The sequence below is a fragment of the Oncorhynchus nerka genome, unplaced genomic scaffold (assembly GCF_034236695.1).
Source record: "Oncorhynchus nerka isolate Pitt River unplaced genomic scaffold, Oner_Uvic_2.0 unplaced_scaffold_914, whole genome shotgun sequence".
In the NCBI taxonomy this organism is placed as follows: domain Eukaryota; kingdom Metazoa; phylum Chordata; class Actinopteri; order Salmoniformes; family Salmonidae; genus Oncorhynchus; species Oncorhynchus nerka.
Window position 1 is genome coordinate 66,981 of NW_027040386.1, and position 20,162 is coordinate 87,142.

A 20,162-nucleotide genomic window follows, 5' to 3' on the forward strand; every position below is an offset into this window, starting at 1 on the left:
ACTATGTGGATTGTCACTATGTTGTCACTATGTTGAGTGTCACTATGTGGAGTGTCACTATGTTGTCACTATGTGGAGTGTCACTATGTTGTCACTATGTTGTCACTATGTGGAGTGTCACTATGTTGTCACTATGTGGAGTGTCACTATGTGGAGTGTCACTATGTGGATTGTCACTATGTTGTCACTATGTTGTCACTATGTGGAGTGTCACTATGTTGTCATTATGATGTCACTATGTTGAGTGTCACTATGTGGATTGTCACTATGTTGTCACTATGTTGTCATTATGTGGAGTGTCACTATGTTGTCACTATGTGGAGTGTCACTATGTGGAGTGTCACTATGTGGAGTGTCACTATGTTGTCACTATGTGGAGTGTCACTATGTGGAGTGTCACTATGTTGTCACTATATGGAGTGTCACTATGTTGTCACTATGTGGAGTGTCACTATGTTGTCACTATGTGGAGTGTCACTATGTGGAGTGTCACTATGTGGAGTGTCACTATGTTGTCACTATGTGGAGTGTCACTATGTGGAGTGTCACTATGTTGTCACTATGTGGAGTGTCACTATGTTGTCACTATGTGGAGTGTCACTATGTGGAGTGTCACTATGTTGTCACTATGTGGAGTGTCACTATGTTGTCACTATATGGAGTGTCACTATGTTGTCACTATGTGGAGTGTCACTATGTGGAGTGTCACTATGTTGTCACTATGTGGAGTGTCACTATGTTGTCACTATGTGGAGTGTCACTATGTTGTCACTATATGGAGTGTCACTATGTTGTCACTATGTGGAGTGTCACTATGTGGAGTGTCACTATGTTGTCACTATGTGGAGTGTCACTATGTGGAGTGTCACTATGTTGTCACTATGTGGAGTGTCACTATGTTGTTATTATGTGGAGTGTCACTATGTTGTTATTATGTGGAGTGTCACTATGTTGTCACTATGTGGAGTGTCACTATGTTGTCACTATGTGGAGTGTCACTATGTGGAGTGTCACTATGTTGTCATTATGTGGAGTGTCACTATATGGAGTGTCACTATGTTGTCATTATGTGGAGTGTCACTATGTGGAGTGTCACTATGTTGTCACTATGTGGAATGTCACTATGTTGTCACTATGTGGAGTGTCACTATGTTGTCACTATGTTGTCACTATGTGGAGAGTCACTATGTTGTCACTATGTGGAGTGTCACTATGTTGTCACTATGTGGAGAGTCACTATGTTGTCACTATGTGGAGTGTCACTATGTGGAGTGTCACTATGTGGAGTGTCACTATGTTGTCACTATGTGGAGTGTCACTATGTTGTCACTATGTTGTCACTATGTTGTCACTATGTGGAGTGTCACTATGTGGAGTGTCACTATGTTGTCACTATGTGGAGTGTCACTATGTGGAGTGTCACTATGTGGAGTGTCACTGTGTTGTCACTATGTGGAGAGTCACTATGTGGAGTGTCACTATGATGTCACTATGTGGAGTGTCACTATGTGGAGTGTCACTATGTTGTCACTATGTGGAGTGTCACTATGTTGTCACTATGTGGAGTGTCACTATGTTGTCATTATGTTGTCACTATGTGGAGTGTCACTATGTTGTCACTATGTTGTCACTATGTGGAGTGTCACTATGTGGAGTGTCACTATGTTGTCACTATGTTGTCACTATGTGGAGAGTCACTATGTTGTCACTATGTGGAGTGTCACTATGTTGTCACTATGTTGTCACTATGTTGTCACTATGTGGAGTGTCACTATGTGGAGTGTCACTATGTGGAGTGTCACTATGTTGTCACTATGTTGTCACTATGTGGAGTGTCACTATGTGGAGTGTCACTATGTTGTCACTATGTGGAGTGTCACTATGTGGAGTGTCACTATGTTGTCACTATGTGGAGTGTCACTATGTGGAGTGTCACTATGTTGTCACTATGATGTCACTATGTGGAGTGTCACTATGTTGTCACTATGTGGAGTGTCACTATGTGGAGTGTCACTATGTGGAGTGTCACTATGTTGAGTGTCACTATGTTGTCACTATGTGGAGTGTCACTATGTGGAGTGTCACTATGTTGTCACTATGTGGAGTGTCACTATGTGGAGTGTCACTATGTTGTCACTATGTGGAGTGTCACTATGTGGAGTGTCACTATGTTGAGTGTCACTATGTTGAGTGTCACTATGTGGAGTGTCACTATGTTGTCACTATGTGGAGTGTCACTATGTTGTCACTATGTTGTCACTATGTGGAGTGTCACTATGTTGTCACTATGTGGAGTGTCACTATGTTGTCACTATGTTGTCACTATGTGGAGTGTCACTATGTGGATTGTCACTATGTTGTCACTATGTGGAGTGTCACTATGTTGTCACTATGTGGAGAGTCACTATGTTGTCACTATGTGGAGTGTCACTATGTTGTCACTATGTGGAGTGTCACTATGTGGAGTGTCACTATGTGGAGTGTCACTATGTGGAGTGTCACTATGTGGAGTGTCACTATGTTGTCACTATGTTGTCACTATGTGGAGAGTCACTATGTTGTCACTATGTGGAGTGTCACTATGTGGAGTGTCACTATGTTGTCACTATGTTGTCACTATGTGGAGTGTCACTATGTTGTCACTATGTTGTCACTATGTGGAGAGTCACTATGTTGTCACTATGTGGAGTGTCACTATGTGGAGTGTCACTATGTTGTCACTATGTGGAGTGTCACTATGTTGTCACTATGTGGAGTGTCACTATGTGGAGTGTCACTATGTTGTCACTATGATGTCACTATGTGGAGTGTCACTATGTTGTCACTATGTGGAGTGTCACTATGTGGAGTGTCACTATGTTGTCACTATGTGGAGTGTCACTATGTCACTATGTGGAGTGTCACTATGTTGTCACTATGTATGTGGAGTGTCACTATGTTGTCACTATGTTGTCACTATGTGGAGTGTCACTATGTGGAGTGTCACTATGTTGTCACTATGTGGAGTGTCACTATGTGGAGTGTCACTATGTTGAGTGTCACTATGTTGAGTGTCACTATGTGGAGTGTCACTATGTGGAGTGTCACTATGTTGTCACTATGTTGTCACTATGTGGAGTGTCACTATGTTGTCACTATGTTGTCACTATGTGGAGTGTCACTATGTGGAGTGTCACTATGTGGATTGTCACTATGTTGTCACTATGTTGAGTGTCACTATGTGGAGTGTCACTATGTTGTCACTATGTGGAGTGTCACTATGTTGTCACTATGTGGAGTGTCACTATGTGGAGTGTCACTATGTGGATTGTCACTATGTTGTCACTATGTTGTCACTATGTGGAGTGTCACTATGTTGTCATTATGATGTCACAATGTGGAGTGTCACTATGTGGAGTGTCACTATGTTGTCACTATGTGGAGTGTCACTATGTTGTCACTATGTTGTCACTATGTGGAGTGTCACTATGTTGTCACTATGTGGAGTGTCACTATGTTGTCACTATGTGGAGTGTCACTATGTGGAGTGTCACTATGTGGAGTGTCACTATGTGGAGTGTCACTATGTTGTCACTATGTGGAGTGTCACTATGTTGTCACTATGTTGTCACTATGTGGAGAGTCACTATGTTGTCACTATGTGGAGTGTCACTATGTGGAGTGTCACTATGTTGTCACTATGTGGAGTGTCACTATGTTGTCACTATGTTGTTATTATGTTGTCACTATGTTGTCACTATGTTGTCACTATGTGGAGTGTCACTATGTGGAGTGTCACTATGTGGAGTGTCACTATGTTGTCACTATGTGGAGTGTCACTATGTGGAGTGTCACTATGTTGTCACTATGTGGAGTGTCACTATGTGGAGTGTCACTATGTTGTCACTATGTGGAGTGTCACTATGTGGAGTGTCACTATGTGGAGTGTCACTATGTGGAGTGTCACTATGTTGTCACTATGATGTCACTATGTGGAGAGTCACTATGTTGTCACTATGTGGAGTGTCACTATGTTGTCACTATGTGGAGTGTCACTATGTGGAGTGTCACTATGTTGAGTGTCACTATGTGGAGTGTCACTATGTGGAGTGTCACTATGTGGAGTGTCACTATGTGGAGTGTCACTATGTTGTCACTATGTTGTCACTATGTGGAGTGTCACTATGTTGTCATTATGTTGTCACTATGTTGTCACTATGTTGTCACTATGTGGAGTGTCACTATGTTGAGTGTCACTATGTGGAGTGTCACTATGTTGAGTGTCACTATGTGGAGTGTCACTATGTTGTCACTATGTGGAGTGTCACTATGTTGTCACTATGTTGTCACTATGTGGAGTGTCACTATGTTGTCACTATGTTGTCACTATGTGGAGTGTCACTATGTGGAGTGTCACTATGTTGTCACTATGTGGAGTGTCACTATGTTGTCACTATGTTGTCACTATGTGGAGTGTCACTATGTGGAGTGTCACTATGTGGAGTGTCACTATGTTGTCACTATGTGGAGTGTCACTATGTGGAGTGTCACTATGTGGAGTGTCACTGTGTTGTCACTATGTGGAGAGTCACTATGTGGAGTGTCACTATGTTGTCACTATGTTGTCACTATGTGGAGTGTCACTATGTGGAGTGTCACTATGTTGTCACTATGTGGAGTGTCACTATGTTGTCACTATGTTGTCACTATGTGGAGTGTCACTATGTGGAGTGTCACTATGTGGAGTGTCACTATGTGGAGTGTCACTATGTGGAGTGTCACTATGTGGAGTGTCACTATGTGGAGTGTCACTGTGTTGTCACTATGTGGAGAGTCACTATGTGGAGTGTCACTATGATGTCACTATGTGGAGTGTCACTATGTGGAGTGTCACTATGTTGTCACTATGTGGAGTGTCACTATGTGGAGTGTCACTATGTGGAGTGTCACTATGTTGTCACTATGATGTCACTATGTTGTTATTATGTTGTCACTATGTGGAGTGTCACTATGTGGAGTGTCACTATGTGGAGTGTCACTATGTTGTCACTATGTTGTCACCATGTGGAGAGTCACTATGTTGTCACTATGTGGAGTGTCACTATGTGGAGTGTCACTATGTTGTCACTATGTTGTCACTATGTTGTCACTATGTTGTTATTATGTTGTCACTATGTGGAGTGTCACTATGTGGAGTGTCACTATGTTGTCACTATGTTGTCACTATGTGGAGTGTCACTATGTGGAGTGTCACTATGTTGTCACTATGTGGAGTGTCACTATGTGGAGTGTCACTATGTGTCACTATGATGTCACTATGTGGAGTGTCACTATGTGGAGTGTCACTATGTGGAGTGTCACTATGTTGTCACTATGTGGAGTGTCACTATGTTGTCACTATGTGGAGTGTCACTATGTTGTCACTATGTGGAGTGTCACTATGTTGTCACTATGTTGTCACTATGTGGAGTGTCACTATGTTGTCACTATGTTGTCACTATGTGGAGTGTCACTATGTGGAGTGTCACTATGTGGATTGTCACTATGTTGTCACTATGTTGAGTGTCACTATGTGGAGTGTCACTATGTTGTCACTATGTGGAGTGTCACTATGTGGAGTGTCACTATGTGGAGTGTCACTGTGTTGTCACTATGTGGAGAGTCACTATGTGGAGTGTCACTATGATGTCACTATGTGGAGTGTCACTATGTGGAGTGTCACTATGTTGTCACTATGTGGAGTGTCACTATGTTGTCACTATGTTGTCACTATGTTGTCACTATGTTGTCACTATGTTGTCACTATGTTGTCACTATGTGGAGTGTCACTATGTTGTCACTATGTGGAGTGTCACTATGTGGAGTGTCACTATGTGGAGTGTCACTATGTTGTCACTATGATGTCACTATGTTGTTATTATGTTGTCACTATGTGGATTGTCACTATGTGGAGTGTCACTATGTGGAGTGTCACTATGTTGTCACTATGTTGTCACTATGTTGTCACTATGTGGAGTGTCACTATGTTGAGTGTCACTATGTGGAGTGTCACTATGTTGAGTGTCACTATGTGGAGTGTCACTATGTGGAGTGTCACTATGTGGAGTGTCACTATGTTGTCACTATGTGGAGTGTCACTATGTTGTCACTATGTGGAGTGTCACTATGTTGTCACTATGTTGTCACTATGTGGAGTGTCACTATGTGGAGTGTCACTATGTTGTCACTATGTGGAGTGTCACTATGTTGTCACTATGTTGTCACTATGTGGAGTGTCACTATGTGGAGTGTCACTATGTGGAGTGTCACTATGTTGTCACTATGTGGAGTGTCACTATGTGGAGTGTCACTATGTGGAGTGTCACTATGTTGTCACTATGTGGAGTGTCACTATGTGGAGTGTCACTATGTTGTCACTATGTGGAGTGTCACTATGTGGAGTGTCACTATGTTGTCACTATGTGGAGTGTCACTATGTTGTCACTATGTTGTCACTATGTGGAGAGTCACTATGTTGTCACTATGTGGAGTGTCACTATGTTGTCACTATGTGGAGTGTCACTATGTGGAGTGTCACTATGTGGAGTGTCACTATGTTGTCACTATGTTGTCACTATGTGGAGAGTCACTATGTTGTCACTATGTGGAGTGTCACTATGTGGAGTGTCACTATGTTGTCACTATGTTGTCACTATGTTGTCACTATGTTGTTATTATGTTGTCACTATGTTGTCACTATGTGGAGTGTCACTATGTGGAGTGTCACTATGTGGAGTGTCACTATGTTGTCACTATGTGGTTGTCACTATGTTGTCACTATGTGGAGTGTCACTATGTGGAGTGTCACTATGTTGTCACTATGATGTCACTATGTGGAGTGTCACTATGTTGTCACTATGTGGAGTGTCACTATGTGGAGTGTCACTATGTTGAGTGTCACTATGTGGAGTGTCACTATGTTGTCACTATGTGGAGTGTCACTATGTGGAGTGTCACTATGTTGTCACTATGTGGAGTGTCACTATGTGGAGTGTCACTATGTTGAGTGTCACTATGTGGAGTGTCACTATGTGGAGTGTCACTATGTGGAGTGTCACTATGTTGTCACTATGTTGTCACTATGTTGAGTGTCACTATGTGGAGTGTCACTATGTGGATTGTCACTATGTTGTCACTATGTTGAGTGTCACTATGTGGAGTGTCACTATGTTGTCACTATGTGGAGTGTCACTATGTTGTCACTATGTTGTCACTATGTGGAGTGTCACTATGTTGTCACTATGTTGTCACTATGTGGAGTGTCACTATGTGGAGTGTCACTATGTTGTCACTATGTGGAGTGTCACTATGTTGTCACTATGTTGTCACTATGTGGAGTGTCACTATGTGGAGTGTCACTATGTGGAGTGTCACTATGTTGTCACTATGTTGTCACTATGTGGAGTGTCACTATGTTGTCACTATGTTGTCACTATGTGGAGTGTCACTATGTGGAGTGTCACTATGTGGATTGTCACTATGTTGTCACTATGTGGAGTGTCACTATGTGGAGTGTCACTATGTGGAGTGTCACTGTGTTGTCACTATGTGGAGAGTCACTATGTGGAGTGTCACTATGATGTCACTATGTGGAGTGTCACTATGTGGAGTGTCACTATGTTGTCACTATGTGGAGTGTCACTATGTTGTCACTATGTGGAGTGTCACTATGTTGTCACTATGTTGTCACTATGTGGAGAGTCACTATGTTGTCACTATGTGGAGTGTCACTATGTTGTCACTATGTGGAGTGTCACTATGTGGAGTGTCACTATGTTGTCACTATGATGTCACTATGTTGTTATTATGTTGTCACTATGTGGAGTGTCACTATGTGGAGTGTCACTATGTGGAGTGTCACTATGTTGTCACTATGTTGTCACCATGTGGAGAGTCACTATGTTGTCACTATGTGGAGTGTCACTATGTGGAGTGTCACTATGTTGTCACTATGTTGTCACTATGTTGTCACTATGTTGTCACTATGTTGTCACTATGTGGAGTGTCACTATGTGGAGTGTCACTATGTGGAGTGTCACTATGTTGTCACTATGTTGTCACTATGTGGAGTGTCACTATGTTGTCACTATGTTGTCACTATGTGGAGTGTCACTATGTGGATGTTGTCACTATGTGGAGTGTATGTGTGTCACTATGTTGTCACTATGTTGTCACTATGTGGAGTGTCACTATGTGGAGTGTCACTATGTTGTCACTATGTGGAGTGTCACTATGTGGAGTGTCACTATGTTGTCACTATGTGGAGTGTCACTATGTGGAGTGTCACTATGTGGAGTGTCACTGTGTTGTCACTATGTGGAGTGTCACTATGTGGAGTGTCACTATGTTGTCACTATGTGGAGTGTCACTATGTGGAGTGTCACTATGTGGAGTGTCACTATGTGGAGTGTCACTATGTTGTCACTATGTGGATGTTGTCACTATGTGGAGTGTCACTATGTTGTCACTATGTGGAGTGTCACTATGTTGTCACTATGTGGAGTGTCACTATGTTGTCACTATGTGGAGTGTCACTATGTGGAGTGTCACTATGTTGTCACTATGTTGTCACTATGTGGAGTGTCACTATGTTGTCACTATGTGGAGTGTCACTATGTTGTCACTATGTTGTCACTATGTGGAGTGTCACTATGTTGGAGTGTCACTATGTTGTCACTATGTGGTCACTATGTATGTTGTCACTATGTTGTCACTATGTGGAGTGTCACTATGTTGTCACTATGTGGAGTTGTCACTATGTTGTCACTATGTTGAGTTGTCACTATGTTGTCACTATGTTGTCACTATGTGGAGTGTCACTATGTGGAGTGTCACTATGTGTCACTATGTTGTCACTATGTGGAGTGTCACTATGTTGTCACTATGTTGTCACTATGTGGAGTGTCACTATGTTGTCACTATGTTGTCACTATGTGGAGTGTCACTATGTTGTCACTATGTGGAGTGTCACTATGTTGTCACTATGTTGTCACTATGTGGAGTGTCACTATGTTGTCACTATGTTGTCACTATGTGAGTGTCACTATGTTGTCACTATGTGTCACTATGTGGAGTGTCACTATGTTGTCACTATGTGGAGTGTCACTATGTTGTCACTATGTTGTCACTATGTGGAGTGTCACTATGTTGTCACTATGTATGTCACTATGTGGAGTGTCACTATGTTGTCACTATGTTGTCACTATGTGGAGTGTCACTATGTGGTTGTGTCACTATGTTGTCACTATGTGGAGTGTCACTATGTTGTCACTATGTTGTCACTATGTTGTCACTATGTGTCACTATGTTGTCACTATGTTGTCACTATGTTGTCACTATGTGGAGTGTCACTATGTTGTCACTATGTTGTCACTATGTTGTCACTATGTGGAGTGTCACTATGTTGTCACTATGTTGTCACTATGTGGAGTGTCACTATGTTGTCACTATGTTGTCACTATGTTGTCACTATGTTGTCACTATGTGGAGTGTCACTATGTTGTCACTATGTTGTCACTATGTTGTCACTATGTTGTCACTATGTTGTGGAGTGTCACTATGTCACTATGTTGTCACTATGTGGAGTGTCACTATGTTGTCACTATGTTGTCACTATGTTGTCACTATGTTGTCACTATGTCACTATGTTGTCACTATGTTGTCACTATGTTGTCACTATGTTGTCACTATGTTGTCACTATGTGGAGTGTCACTATGTTGTCACTATGTGTTGTCACTATGTTGTTGTCACTATGTGGAGTGTCACTATGTTGTCACTATGTTGTCACTATGTTGTCACTATGTTGTCACTATGGAGTGTCACTATGTTGTCACTATGTGGTTGTCACTATGTTGTCACTATGTCACTATGTTGTCACTATGAGTGTCACTATGTTGTCACTATTATGTTGTCACTATGTTGTCACTATGTTGTCACTATGTGGAGTGTCACTATGTTGTCACTATGTTGGAGTGTCACTATGTTGTCACTATGTTGTCACTATGTTGTCACTATGTTGTCACTATGTGGAGTGTCACTATGTTGTCACTATGTGGAGTGTCACTATGTTGTCACTATGTTGTCACTATGTGAGTGTCACTATGTTGTCACTATGTTGTCACTATGGAGTTGTCACTATGTTGTCACTATGTTGTGTTATGTTGGAGTGTCACTATGTGGAGTGTCACTATGTTGTCACTATGTTGTCACTATGTGGAGTGTCACTATGTTGTCACACTATGTGGAGTGTCACTATGGAGTGTCACTATGTTGTCACTATGTGTGTCACTATGTATGTGGAGTGTCACTATGTGGAGTGTCACTATGTTGTCACTATGTGGAGTGTCACACTATGTGGAGTGTCACTATGTTGTCACTATGTGGAGTGTCACTATGTGTGGAGTGTCACTATGTTGTCACTATGTGGAGTGTCACTATGTTGTCACTATGTTGTCACTATGTTGTCACTATGTTGTCACTATGTGGAGTGTCACTATGTTGTCACTATGTGGAGTGTCACTATGTGGAGTGTCACTATGTTGTCACTATGTGGAGTGTCACTATGTTGTCACTATGTTGTCACTATGTGGAGTGTCACTATGTGGAGTCACTATGTTGTCACTATGTGGAGTGTCACTATGTGAGTGTCACTATGTTGTCACTATGTTGTGTCACTATGTGGAGTGTCACTATGTGGAGTGTCACTATGTTGTCACTATGTTGTCACTATGTGGAGTGTCACTATGAGTGTCACTATGTGGAGTGTCACTATGTTGTCACTATGTGGAGTGTCACTATGTTGTCACTATGTGGAGTGTCACTATGTGGATTGTCACATGTCACTATGAGTGTCACTATGTGGAGTGTCACTATGTTGTCACTATGTTGTCACTATGTGGAGTGTCACTATGTTGTCACTATGTGGAGTGTCACTATGTTGTCACTATGTGGAGTGTCACTATGTGGAGTGTCACTATGTCACTATGTTGTCACTATGTTGTCACTATGTGGAGTGTCACTATGTGGAGTGTCACTATGTGGAGTGTCACTATGTTGTCACTATGTTGTCACTATGTTGTCACTATGTGGAGTGTCACTATGTGGAGTGTCACTATGTGAGTGTCACTATGTTGTCACTATGTGGAGTGTCACTATGTTGTGTCACTATGTTGTCACTATGTGGAGTGTCACTATGTTGTCACTATGTGGAGTGTCACTATGTGGAGTGTCACTATGTTGTCACTATGTGGAGTGTCACTATGTATGTGGGAGTTGTCACTATGTGGAGTGTCACTATGTTGAGTGTCACTATGTTGTCACTATGTGTCACTATGTTGTTATTATGTGTCACTATGTGGAGTGTCACTATGTTGTCACTATGTGGAGTGTCACTATGTCACTATTGTCACTATGTTGTCACTATGTTGTCACTATGTTGTCACTATGTTGTCACTATGTGGAGTGTCACTATGTGGACTATGTTGTCACTATGTGGTTGTCACTATGTGGAGTGTCACTATGTGGAGTTGTCACTATGTTGTCACTATGTTGTCACTATGTGGAGTGTCACTATGTTGTCACTATGTTGTCACTATGTGAGTGTCACTATGTGGTTGTCACTATGTGGAGTGAGTCACTATGTTGTCACTATGTGGAGTGTCACTATGTTGTCACTATGTGGAGTGTCACTATGTTGTCACTATGTTGTCACTATGTGGAGTGTCACTATGTTGTCACTATGTTGTCACTATGTGGAGTCACTATGTTGTCACTATGTGGAGTGTCACTATGTTGTCACTATGTGGAGTGTCACTATGTTGTCACTATGTTGTCACTATGTTGTTATTATGTTGTCACTATGTTGTCACTACGTTGTCACTATGTGGAGTGTCACTATGTTGTCACTATGTGGAGTGTCACTATGTTGTCACTATGTTGTCACTACGTTGTCACTATGTGGAGTGTCACTATGTTGTCACTATGTGGAGTGTCACTATGTTGTCACTATGTTGTCACTATGTGGAGTGTCACTATGTCACTATGTTGTCACTATGTTGTCACTAGTGTCACTATGGAGTGTCACTATGTTGTCACTATGTGGAGTGTCACTATGTTGTCACTATGTGGAGTGTCACTATGTTGTCACTATGTTGTCACTATGTTGTCATTATGTTGTCACTATGTTGTCACTATGTTGTCACTATGTTGTCACTATGGTTGTCACTATGTTGTCACTATGTTGTCACTATGTGAGTGTCACTATGTGGAGTGTCACTATGTGGATGTTGTGTCACTATGTGTTGTCACTATGTTGTCACTATGTTGTCACTATGTTGGAGTTGTCACTATGTGGAGTGTCACTATGTTGTCACTATGTGGAGTGTCACTATGTGGAGTGTCACTATGTTGTCACTATGTTGTCACTATGTGAGATGTGGAGTGTCACTATGTTGTCACTATGTGGAGTGTCACTATGTTGTCACTATGTTGTCATTATGTTGTCACTATGTTGTCACTATGTTGTTACTATGTGTCACTATGTTGTGTCATTATGTGTCTGACACCACAGAGAGAGTGTACTATGTTGTCACTATGTGTCACTATGTTGTCACTATGTTGTCACTATGTTGTCACTATGTTGTCACTATGTTGTCACTATGTTGTCACTATGTTGTCACTATGTTGTCACTATGTTGTCACACTATGTTGTCACTATGTTGTCACTATGTTGTCACTATGTGAGTCACTATTATGTTGTCACTATGGGGTTGTCACTATGTTGTCACTATGTTGTCATTATGTTGTGTCACTATGTTGTCATTATGTTGTCACTATGTTGTCATTATGTTGTCACTATGTTGTCACTATGGGAGTTGTCACTATGTTTCATTATGTTGTACATTATGTTGTCATGAATATGTTGTCACTATGTTGTCACATGAATTATGTTGTCACTATGTTGTCACTATGTTGTCACATGTTGTCACAGAGGATGAGATATGTCACCCTATGTTGTCACTATGTTGTCACTATGTTGATACATGTGTCACTATGTTGTCACTATGTTGTCATTGTGGTTGTCACTATGAATTGTCACTATGGGGGTCACTATGTTGTCACTAGGTGAGATCACTATGTTGAGTTGTCACTATGTCTGACACTACAGAGAGAGGTGAGTACATGTCACTATGTTGTCACTACCCTGGGGTCTGTCACTATGTTGAGATGTTGTCACATGTTGTCAGTAACAGAGAGAGGTGAGATACAGTGTCACTATGCTGGGTCTGGACATGTCACAGATCTTGTGAGATACATGAATGTCACACACCCTGGGGTCACTATGTTGTCACACACACCCTGGTGAGATCACATGAATACACACACACCCTGGGGGTCTGACACCACAGAGAGAGGTGAGATACAAAACACACACACATGAATACACACACACACACACACACCCTGGGGTCTGACACCACAGAGAGAGGTGAGTCACATGAATACACACACACACACACACACCCTGGGGTCTGACACCACAGAGAGAGGTGAGATACATGAATACACACACACACTACACCCTGGGGTCTGACACCACAGAGAGAGGTGAGATACATGAATCACTGGGGTCTGACAGAGAGAGGTCACTACCCTGGGGGTCTGACACCACAGAGAGAGGTGATCACACACCCTGGGGTCTGTCACCATGTTGAGTGAGATACATGAATACACACACACACACACCCTGGGGTCTGACACCACAGAGAGAGGTGAGATACATGAATACACACACACACACACCCTGGGGTCTGACACCACTAGAGAGGTGAGATACATGAATACAAACACACACACCCTGGGGTCTGACACCACAGTTGTGAGATACATGAATACACACACACTACCCTGGGGGTCTGACACACAGAGAGAGGTGAGATACACACACACACACCCTGGGGGTCTGACACCACAGAGAGAGTGTCAGATACATGAATACACACACACACACACCCTGGGGGTCTGTACACTACAGTGAGGTGAGATGTTGTCACTGAATACAAACACACACACACCCTGGGGGTCTGACACCACAGAGAGGTGAGATACATGAATACAACACACACACACACACCCTGGGGTCTGACACCACAGAGAGAGGTGAGATACATGAATACAAACACACACACACCCTGGGGTCTGACACCACAGAGAGAGGTGAGATACATGAATACACACACACACCCTGGGGTCTGCCACAGAGAGAGAGAGGTGAGATACATGAATACACACACACCCTGGGGTCTGACACCACAGAGAGAGGTGAGATACATGAATACACAACACACACCCTGGGGTCTGACGCCACAGAGAGGTGAGATACATGAATACAAACACACACACCCTGGGGTCTGACACCACAGAGAGAGGTGGACACCTGGGGTCTGACACCACAGAGAGGTGAGATACATGAATACACACACACACACACCCTGGGGTCTGACACCACAGAGAGAGGTGAGATACATGAATACAAACACACACACACCCTGGGGTCTGACCACAGAGAGAGGTGAGATACATGAATACACACACACACACCCTGGGGGTCTGACACCACAGAGAGAGGTGAGATACATGAATGACACCACACACACACACACCCTGGGGTCTGACACCACAGAGAGAGGTGAGATACATGAATACACACACACACACACCCTGGGGTCTGACACCACAGAGAGAGGTGAGATACATGAATACAAACACACACACACCCTGGGGTCTGACACACACACCCTGGGGGTCTGACACCACAGAGAGGTGAGATACATGAATACACACACACACACACACCTGGGGTCTGACACCACAGAGAGAGGTGAGATACATGAATACACACACACACACACCCTGGGGTCTGACACCACAGAGAGAGGTGAGATACATGAATACACACACACACACCCTGGGGGTCTGACACCACAGAGAGAGGTGAGATACAGGTGAGATACATGAATACACACACACACACACCCTGGGGTCTGACACCACAGAGAGAGGTGAGATACATGAATACAAACACACACACACACACCTGGGGTCTGACACCACAGAGAGAGGTGAGATACATGAATACAACACACACACCCTGGGGTCTGACACCACAGAGAGGTGAGATACATGAATACACACACACACACCCTGGGGTCTGACACCACAGAGAGAGGTGAGATACATGAATACACACACACACACCCTGGGGTCTGACACCACAGAGAGAGGTGAGATACATGAATACACACACACACACACACCCTGGGAGTCTGACACCACAGAGAGAGGTGAGATACATGAATACAAACACACACACACCCTGGGGTCTGACACCACAGAGAGAGGTGAGATACATGAATACAAACACACACACACCCTGGTGAGTCTGACACCACACCCTGGGGTCTGACACCACAGAGAGAGGTGAGATACATGAATACACACACACACCCTGGGGTCTGACACCACAGAGAGAGGTGAGATACATGAATAATACAACACACACACACACCCTGGGGTCTGACACCACAGAGAGAGGTGAGATACATGAATACAAACACACACACACACCCTGGTGAGATACATGACACACACAGACACCACAGAGAGGTGAGATACATGAATACAACACACACACACCCTGGGGGTCAGAGAGGTGAGACATGCCACACCTGGGGTCTGACACCACAGAGAGGTGAGATACATGAATACAAACACACACACACCCACACCCTGGGGGTCTGACACCACAGAGAGAGGTGAGATACATGAATACAACACACACACACCCTGGGGGTCTGACACCACAGAGAGGTGAGATACATGAATACAAACACACACACACACACACACCCTGGGGTCTGACACCACAGAGAGAGGTGAGATACATGAATACAACACACACACACACACACCCTGGGGGTCTGACACCACAGAGAGAGGTGAGATACATGAACCCTGGGGGTCTGACCACAGAGAGAGGTGAGATACAACACACACACACACCCTGGGGTCTGACACCACAGAGAGAGGTGAGATACATGAATACAAACAACACACACACCCTGGGGGTCTGACACCACAGAGAGAGGTGAGATACATGAATACAAAACACACACACCCTGGGGTCTGACACCACAGAGAGACAGGTGAGATACATGAATACAAACAAAAACACACACACGCCCTGAGTGGCCTGACACCACATGCAGGGAGTGTGAGATACATGAATACAAACACACACACACCCTGGGGCTGGGACCAGAGAGGTGAGAACAGAATACAAACACACACACACACCTGGGGGTCTGCCACAGTAGGTGAGGCACACAGCTGGGAGATCTGAGCCACAGGAAGTGGGAGAGCTGAATACACAAACACACACACCCTGCAGAAAGACAGGAAGAGAAGAAGAGAGAGAAAATAAGAAATACAATACATTCTAACACAATAGAAGAGTTGTTTGTAAACAGCCCTTGTGTTTGTAAACAAACAGCTGAGATACATGAGTCTGACACACCCACTGATCTAACCCATCAATACAATATACATAACCATCCAACCCATATCAACCCTGGGGTCTAACCCAACATAGGTGAGACCATGAATACAACCCATATCAACCCTAACCCATCATACAGACCATCCAACACCCATGGGGTCTAACCCATCATACAGACCATACAAACACACAACCCAGCCATATCAACCCTAACCCATCATACAGACCATCCAACCCATATCAACACACCCTAACCCATCATACAGACACATGAAGACCAACCCAGCCATATCACCCTAACCCATCATACAGACCATCCAACCCATATCAACCCTAACCCATCATACAGACCATCCAACCCAGTCCATATCAACCCTAACCCATCATACAGACCATCCAACCCATATCAACCCTAACCCATCATACAGACCATACCAACACCACCCATATCAACACCTAACCCATCATACAGACCATCCAACCCATATCAACCCTAACCCATCATACAGACCATCCAACCCATATCAACCCTAACCCATCATACAGACCACCAACCCATGGGGTCTGACACCACTAACCCATCATACAGACACACACACACCCATATCAACCCTAACCCATCATACAGACCATCCAACCCATATCAACCCTAACCCATCATACAGACCATCCAACCCATATCAACCCTAACCCATCATACAGACCATCCAACCCATATCAACCCTAACCCATCATACAGACCATCCAACCCATATCAACCCTAACCCATCATACAGACCATCCAACCCAGCCATATCAACCCTAACCCATCATACAGACCATCCAACCCATATCAACCCTAACCCATCATACAGACCATCCAACCCATATCAACCCTAACCCATCATACAGACCATCCAACCCATATCAACCCCCTAACCCATCATACAGAATACCAACACACAGCACATATCAACCCTAACCCATCATACAGACCATCCAACCCATGAATACCATATCACCCTGGGGTCTAACCACAGAGAGATCATACAGACCATACCAACACACAGCCATATCAACCCTAACCCATCATACAGACCATCCAACCCATATCAACCCTAACACAGACCCCAGGTGAGATACAGAATACAAACACAACCACCACCCATATCAACCCTAACCCATCATACAGACCATCCAACCCATGAATCAACCCTAACCCATCATACAGACCATCCAACCCATATCAACCTAACCCATCATACAGACCATCCAACCCCCATATCAACCCTAACCCATCATACGACCATCAGACCACCCACCCATATCACACCCTAACCCATCATACAGACCATCCAACCCAGCCATATCAACCCTAACCCATCATACAGACCATCCAACCCATATCAACCCTAACCCATCATACAGACCATACCAACCCATATCAACCCTAACCCATCATACAGACCATCCAACCCATATCAACCCTAACCCATCATACAGAACCATCCAACCCATATCAACCCTAACCCATCATACAGACCATACCCCAACCACAGCCACCATCACACCTGGGGTCTAACCCATCATACAGACCATCATACAACCCAGCCTATCAACCCTAACCCATCATACAGACCATCCAACACACACCCATATCAACCCTAACCCATCATACAGACCATCACAACCCCAGTCCCATCAAGAGGTGAACCCATCATACAGACCATCCAACCCAGCCATATCAACCCTAACCCATCATACAGACCATCCAACCACAGACCATATCAACCCTAACCCATCATACAGACCATCCAACCCATATCAACCCTAACAGCTGGGACATCATACAGACCATCCAACCCATATCAACCCTAACCCATCATACAGACCATCCAACCCAGCCATATCAACCCTAACCCATCATACAGACCATCCAACCCATATCAACCCTAACCCATCATACAGACCATCCAACCCATATCAATCAACCCTAACCCATCATACAGACCATCCAACCCATATCAACCCTAACCCATCATACAGACCATCCAACCCATATCAACCCTAACCCATCATACAGACCATCCAACCCATATCAACCCTAACCCATCATACAGACCATCCAACCCATATCAACCCTAACCCATCATACAGACCATCCAACCCCCATATCAACCCTAACCCATCATACAGACCATCCAACCCATATCAACCCTAACCCATCATACAGACCATCCAACCCATATATCAACCCTAACCCATCATACAGACCATCCAACCCATATCAACCCTAACCCATCATACAGACCATCCAACCCATATCAACCCTAACCCATCATACAGACCATCCAACCCATATCAACCCTAACCCATCATACAGACCATCCAGACCCAACCCATATCAACCCTAACCCATCATACAGACCATCCAACCCATATCAACCCTAACCCATCATACAGACCATCCAACCCAGCCATATCAACCCTAACCCATCATACAGACCATCCAACAGCCATATCAACCCTAACCCATCATACAGACCATCCAACCCATATCAACCCTAACCCATCATACAGACCATCCAACCCATATCAACCCTAACCCATCATACAGACCATCCAACCCCCAGACCATCCAACCCAGCCATATCAACCCTAACCCATCATACAGACCATCCAACCCATATCAACCCTAACCCATCATACAGACCATCCAACCCATATCAACCCTAACCCATCATACAGACCATCCAACCCATATCAACCCTAACCCATCATACAGACCATCCAACCCATATCAACCCTAACCCATCATACAGACCATCCAACCCATATCAACCCCCTAACCCATCATACAGACCATCCAACCCAGCCATATCAACCCTAACCCATCATACAGACCATCCAACCCATATCAACCCTAACCCATCATACAGACCATCCAACCCATATCAACCCTAACCCATCATACAGACCATCCAACCCATATCAACCTAACCCATCATACAGACCATCCAACCCAGCCATATCAACCCTAACCCATCATACAGACCATCCAACCCATATCAACCCTAACCCATCATACAGACCATCCAACCCATATCAACCCTAACCCATCATACAGACCATCCAACCCATATCAACCCTAACCCATCATACAGACCATCCAACCCCACCCTAACCCATCATACAGACCATCAACCCTAACCCATCATACAGACCATCCAACCCATATCAACCCCTAACCCATCATACAGACCATCCAACCCATATCAACCCTAACCCATCATACAGACCATCCAACCCAGCCATATCAACCCTAACCCATCATACAGACCATCCAACCCATATCAACCCTAACCCATCATACAGACCATCCAACCCAGCCATATCAACCCTAACCCATCATACAGACCATCCACCCAGCCATATCAACCCTAACCCATCATACAGACCATCCAACCCAGCCATATCAACCCTAACCCATCATACAGACCATCCAACCCCATATCAACCCTAACCCATCATACAGACCATCCAACCCAGCCATATCAACCCTAACCCATCATACAGACCATCCAACCCATATCAACCCTAACCCATCAT

General features: G+C 44.0%; 1 protein-coding gene across 1 annotated transcript in view; it reads right to left on the minus strand.

Moving 5' to 3' along the window:
* Nucleotides 1-20,162, minus strand: part of LOC135570705 (protein FAM117B-like) — an 80,794-nt gene that overhangs the window by 44,204 nt on the left and 16,428 nt on the right. The window contains exon 3 of the mRNA XM_065016665.1: nt 16,373-16,460. Coding sequence (XP_064872737.1) covers nt 16,373-16,460 — 88 coding nt within the window. The remainder of the gene's footprint in view (nt 1-16,372; nt 16,461-20,162) is intronic.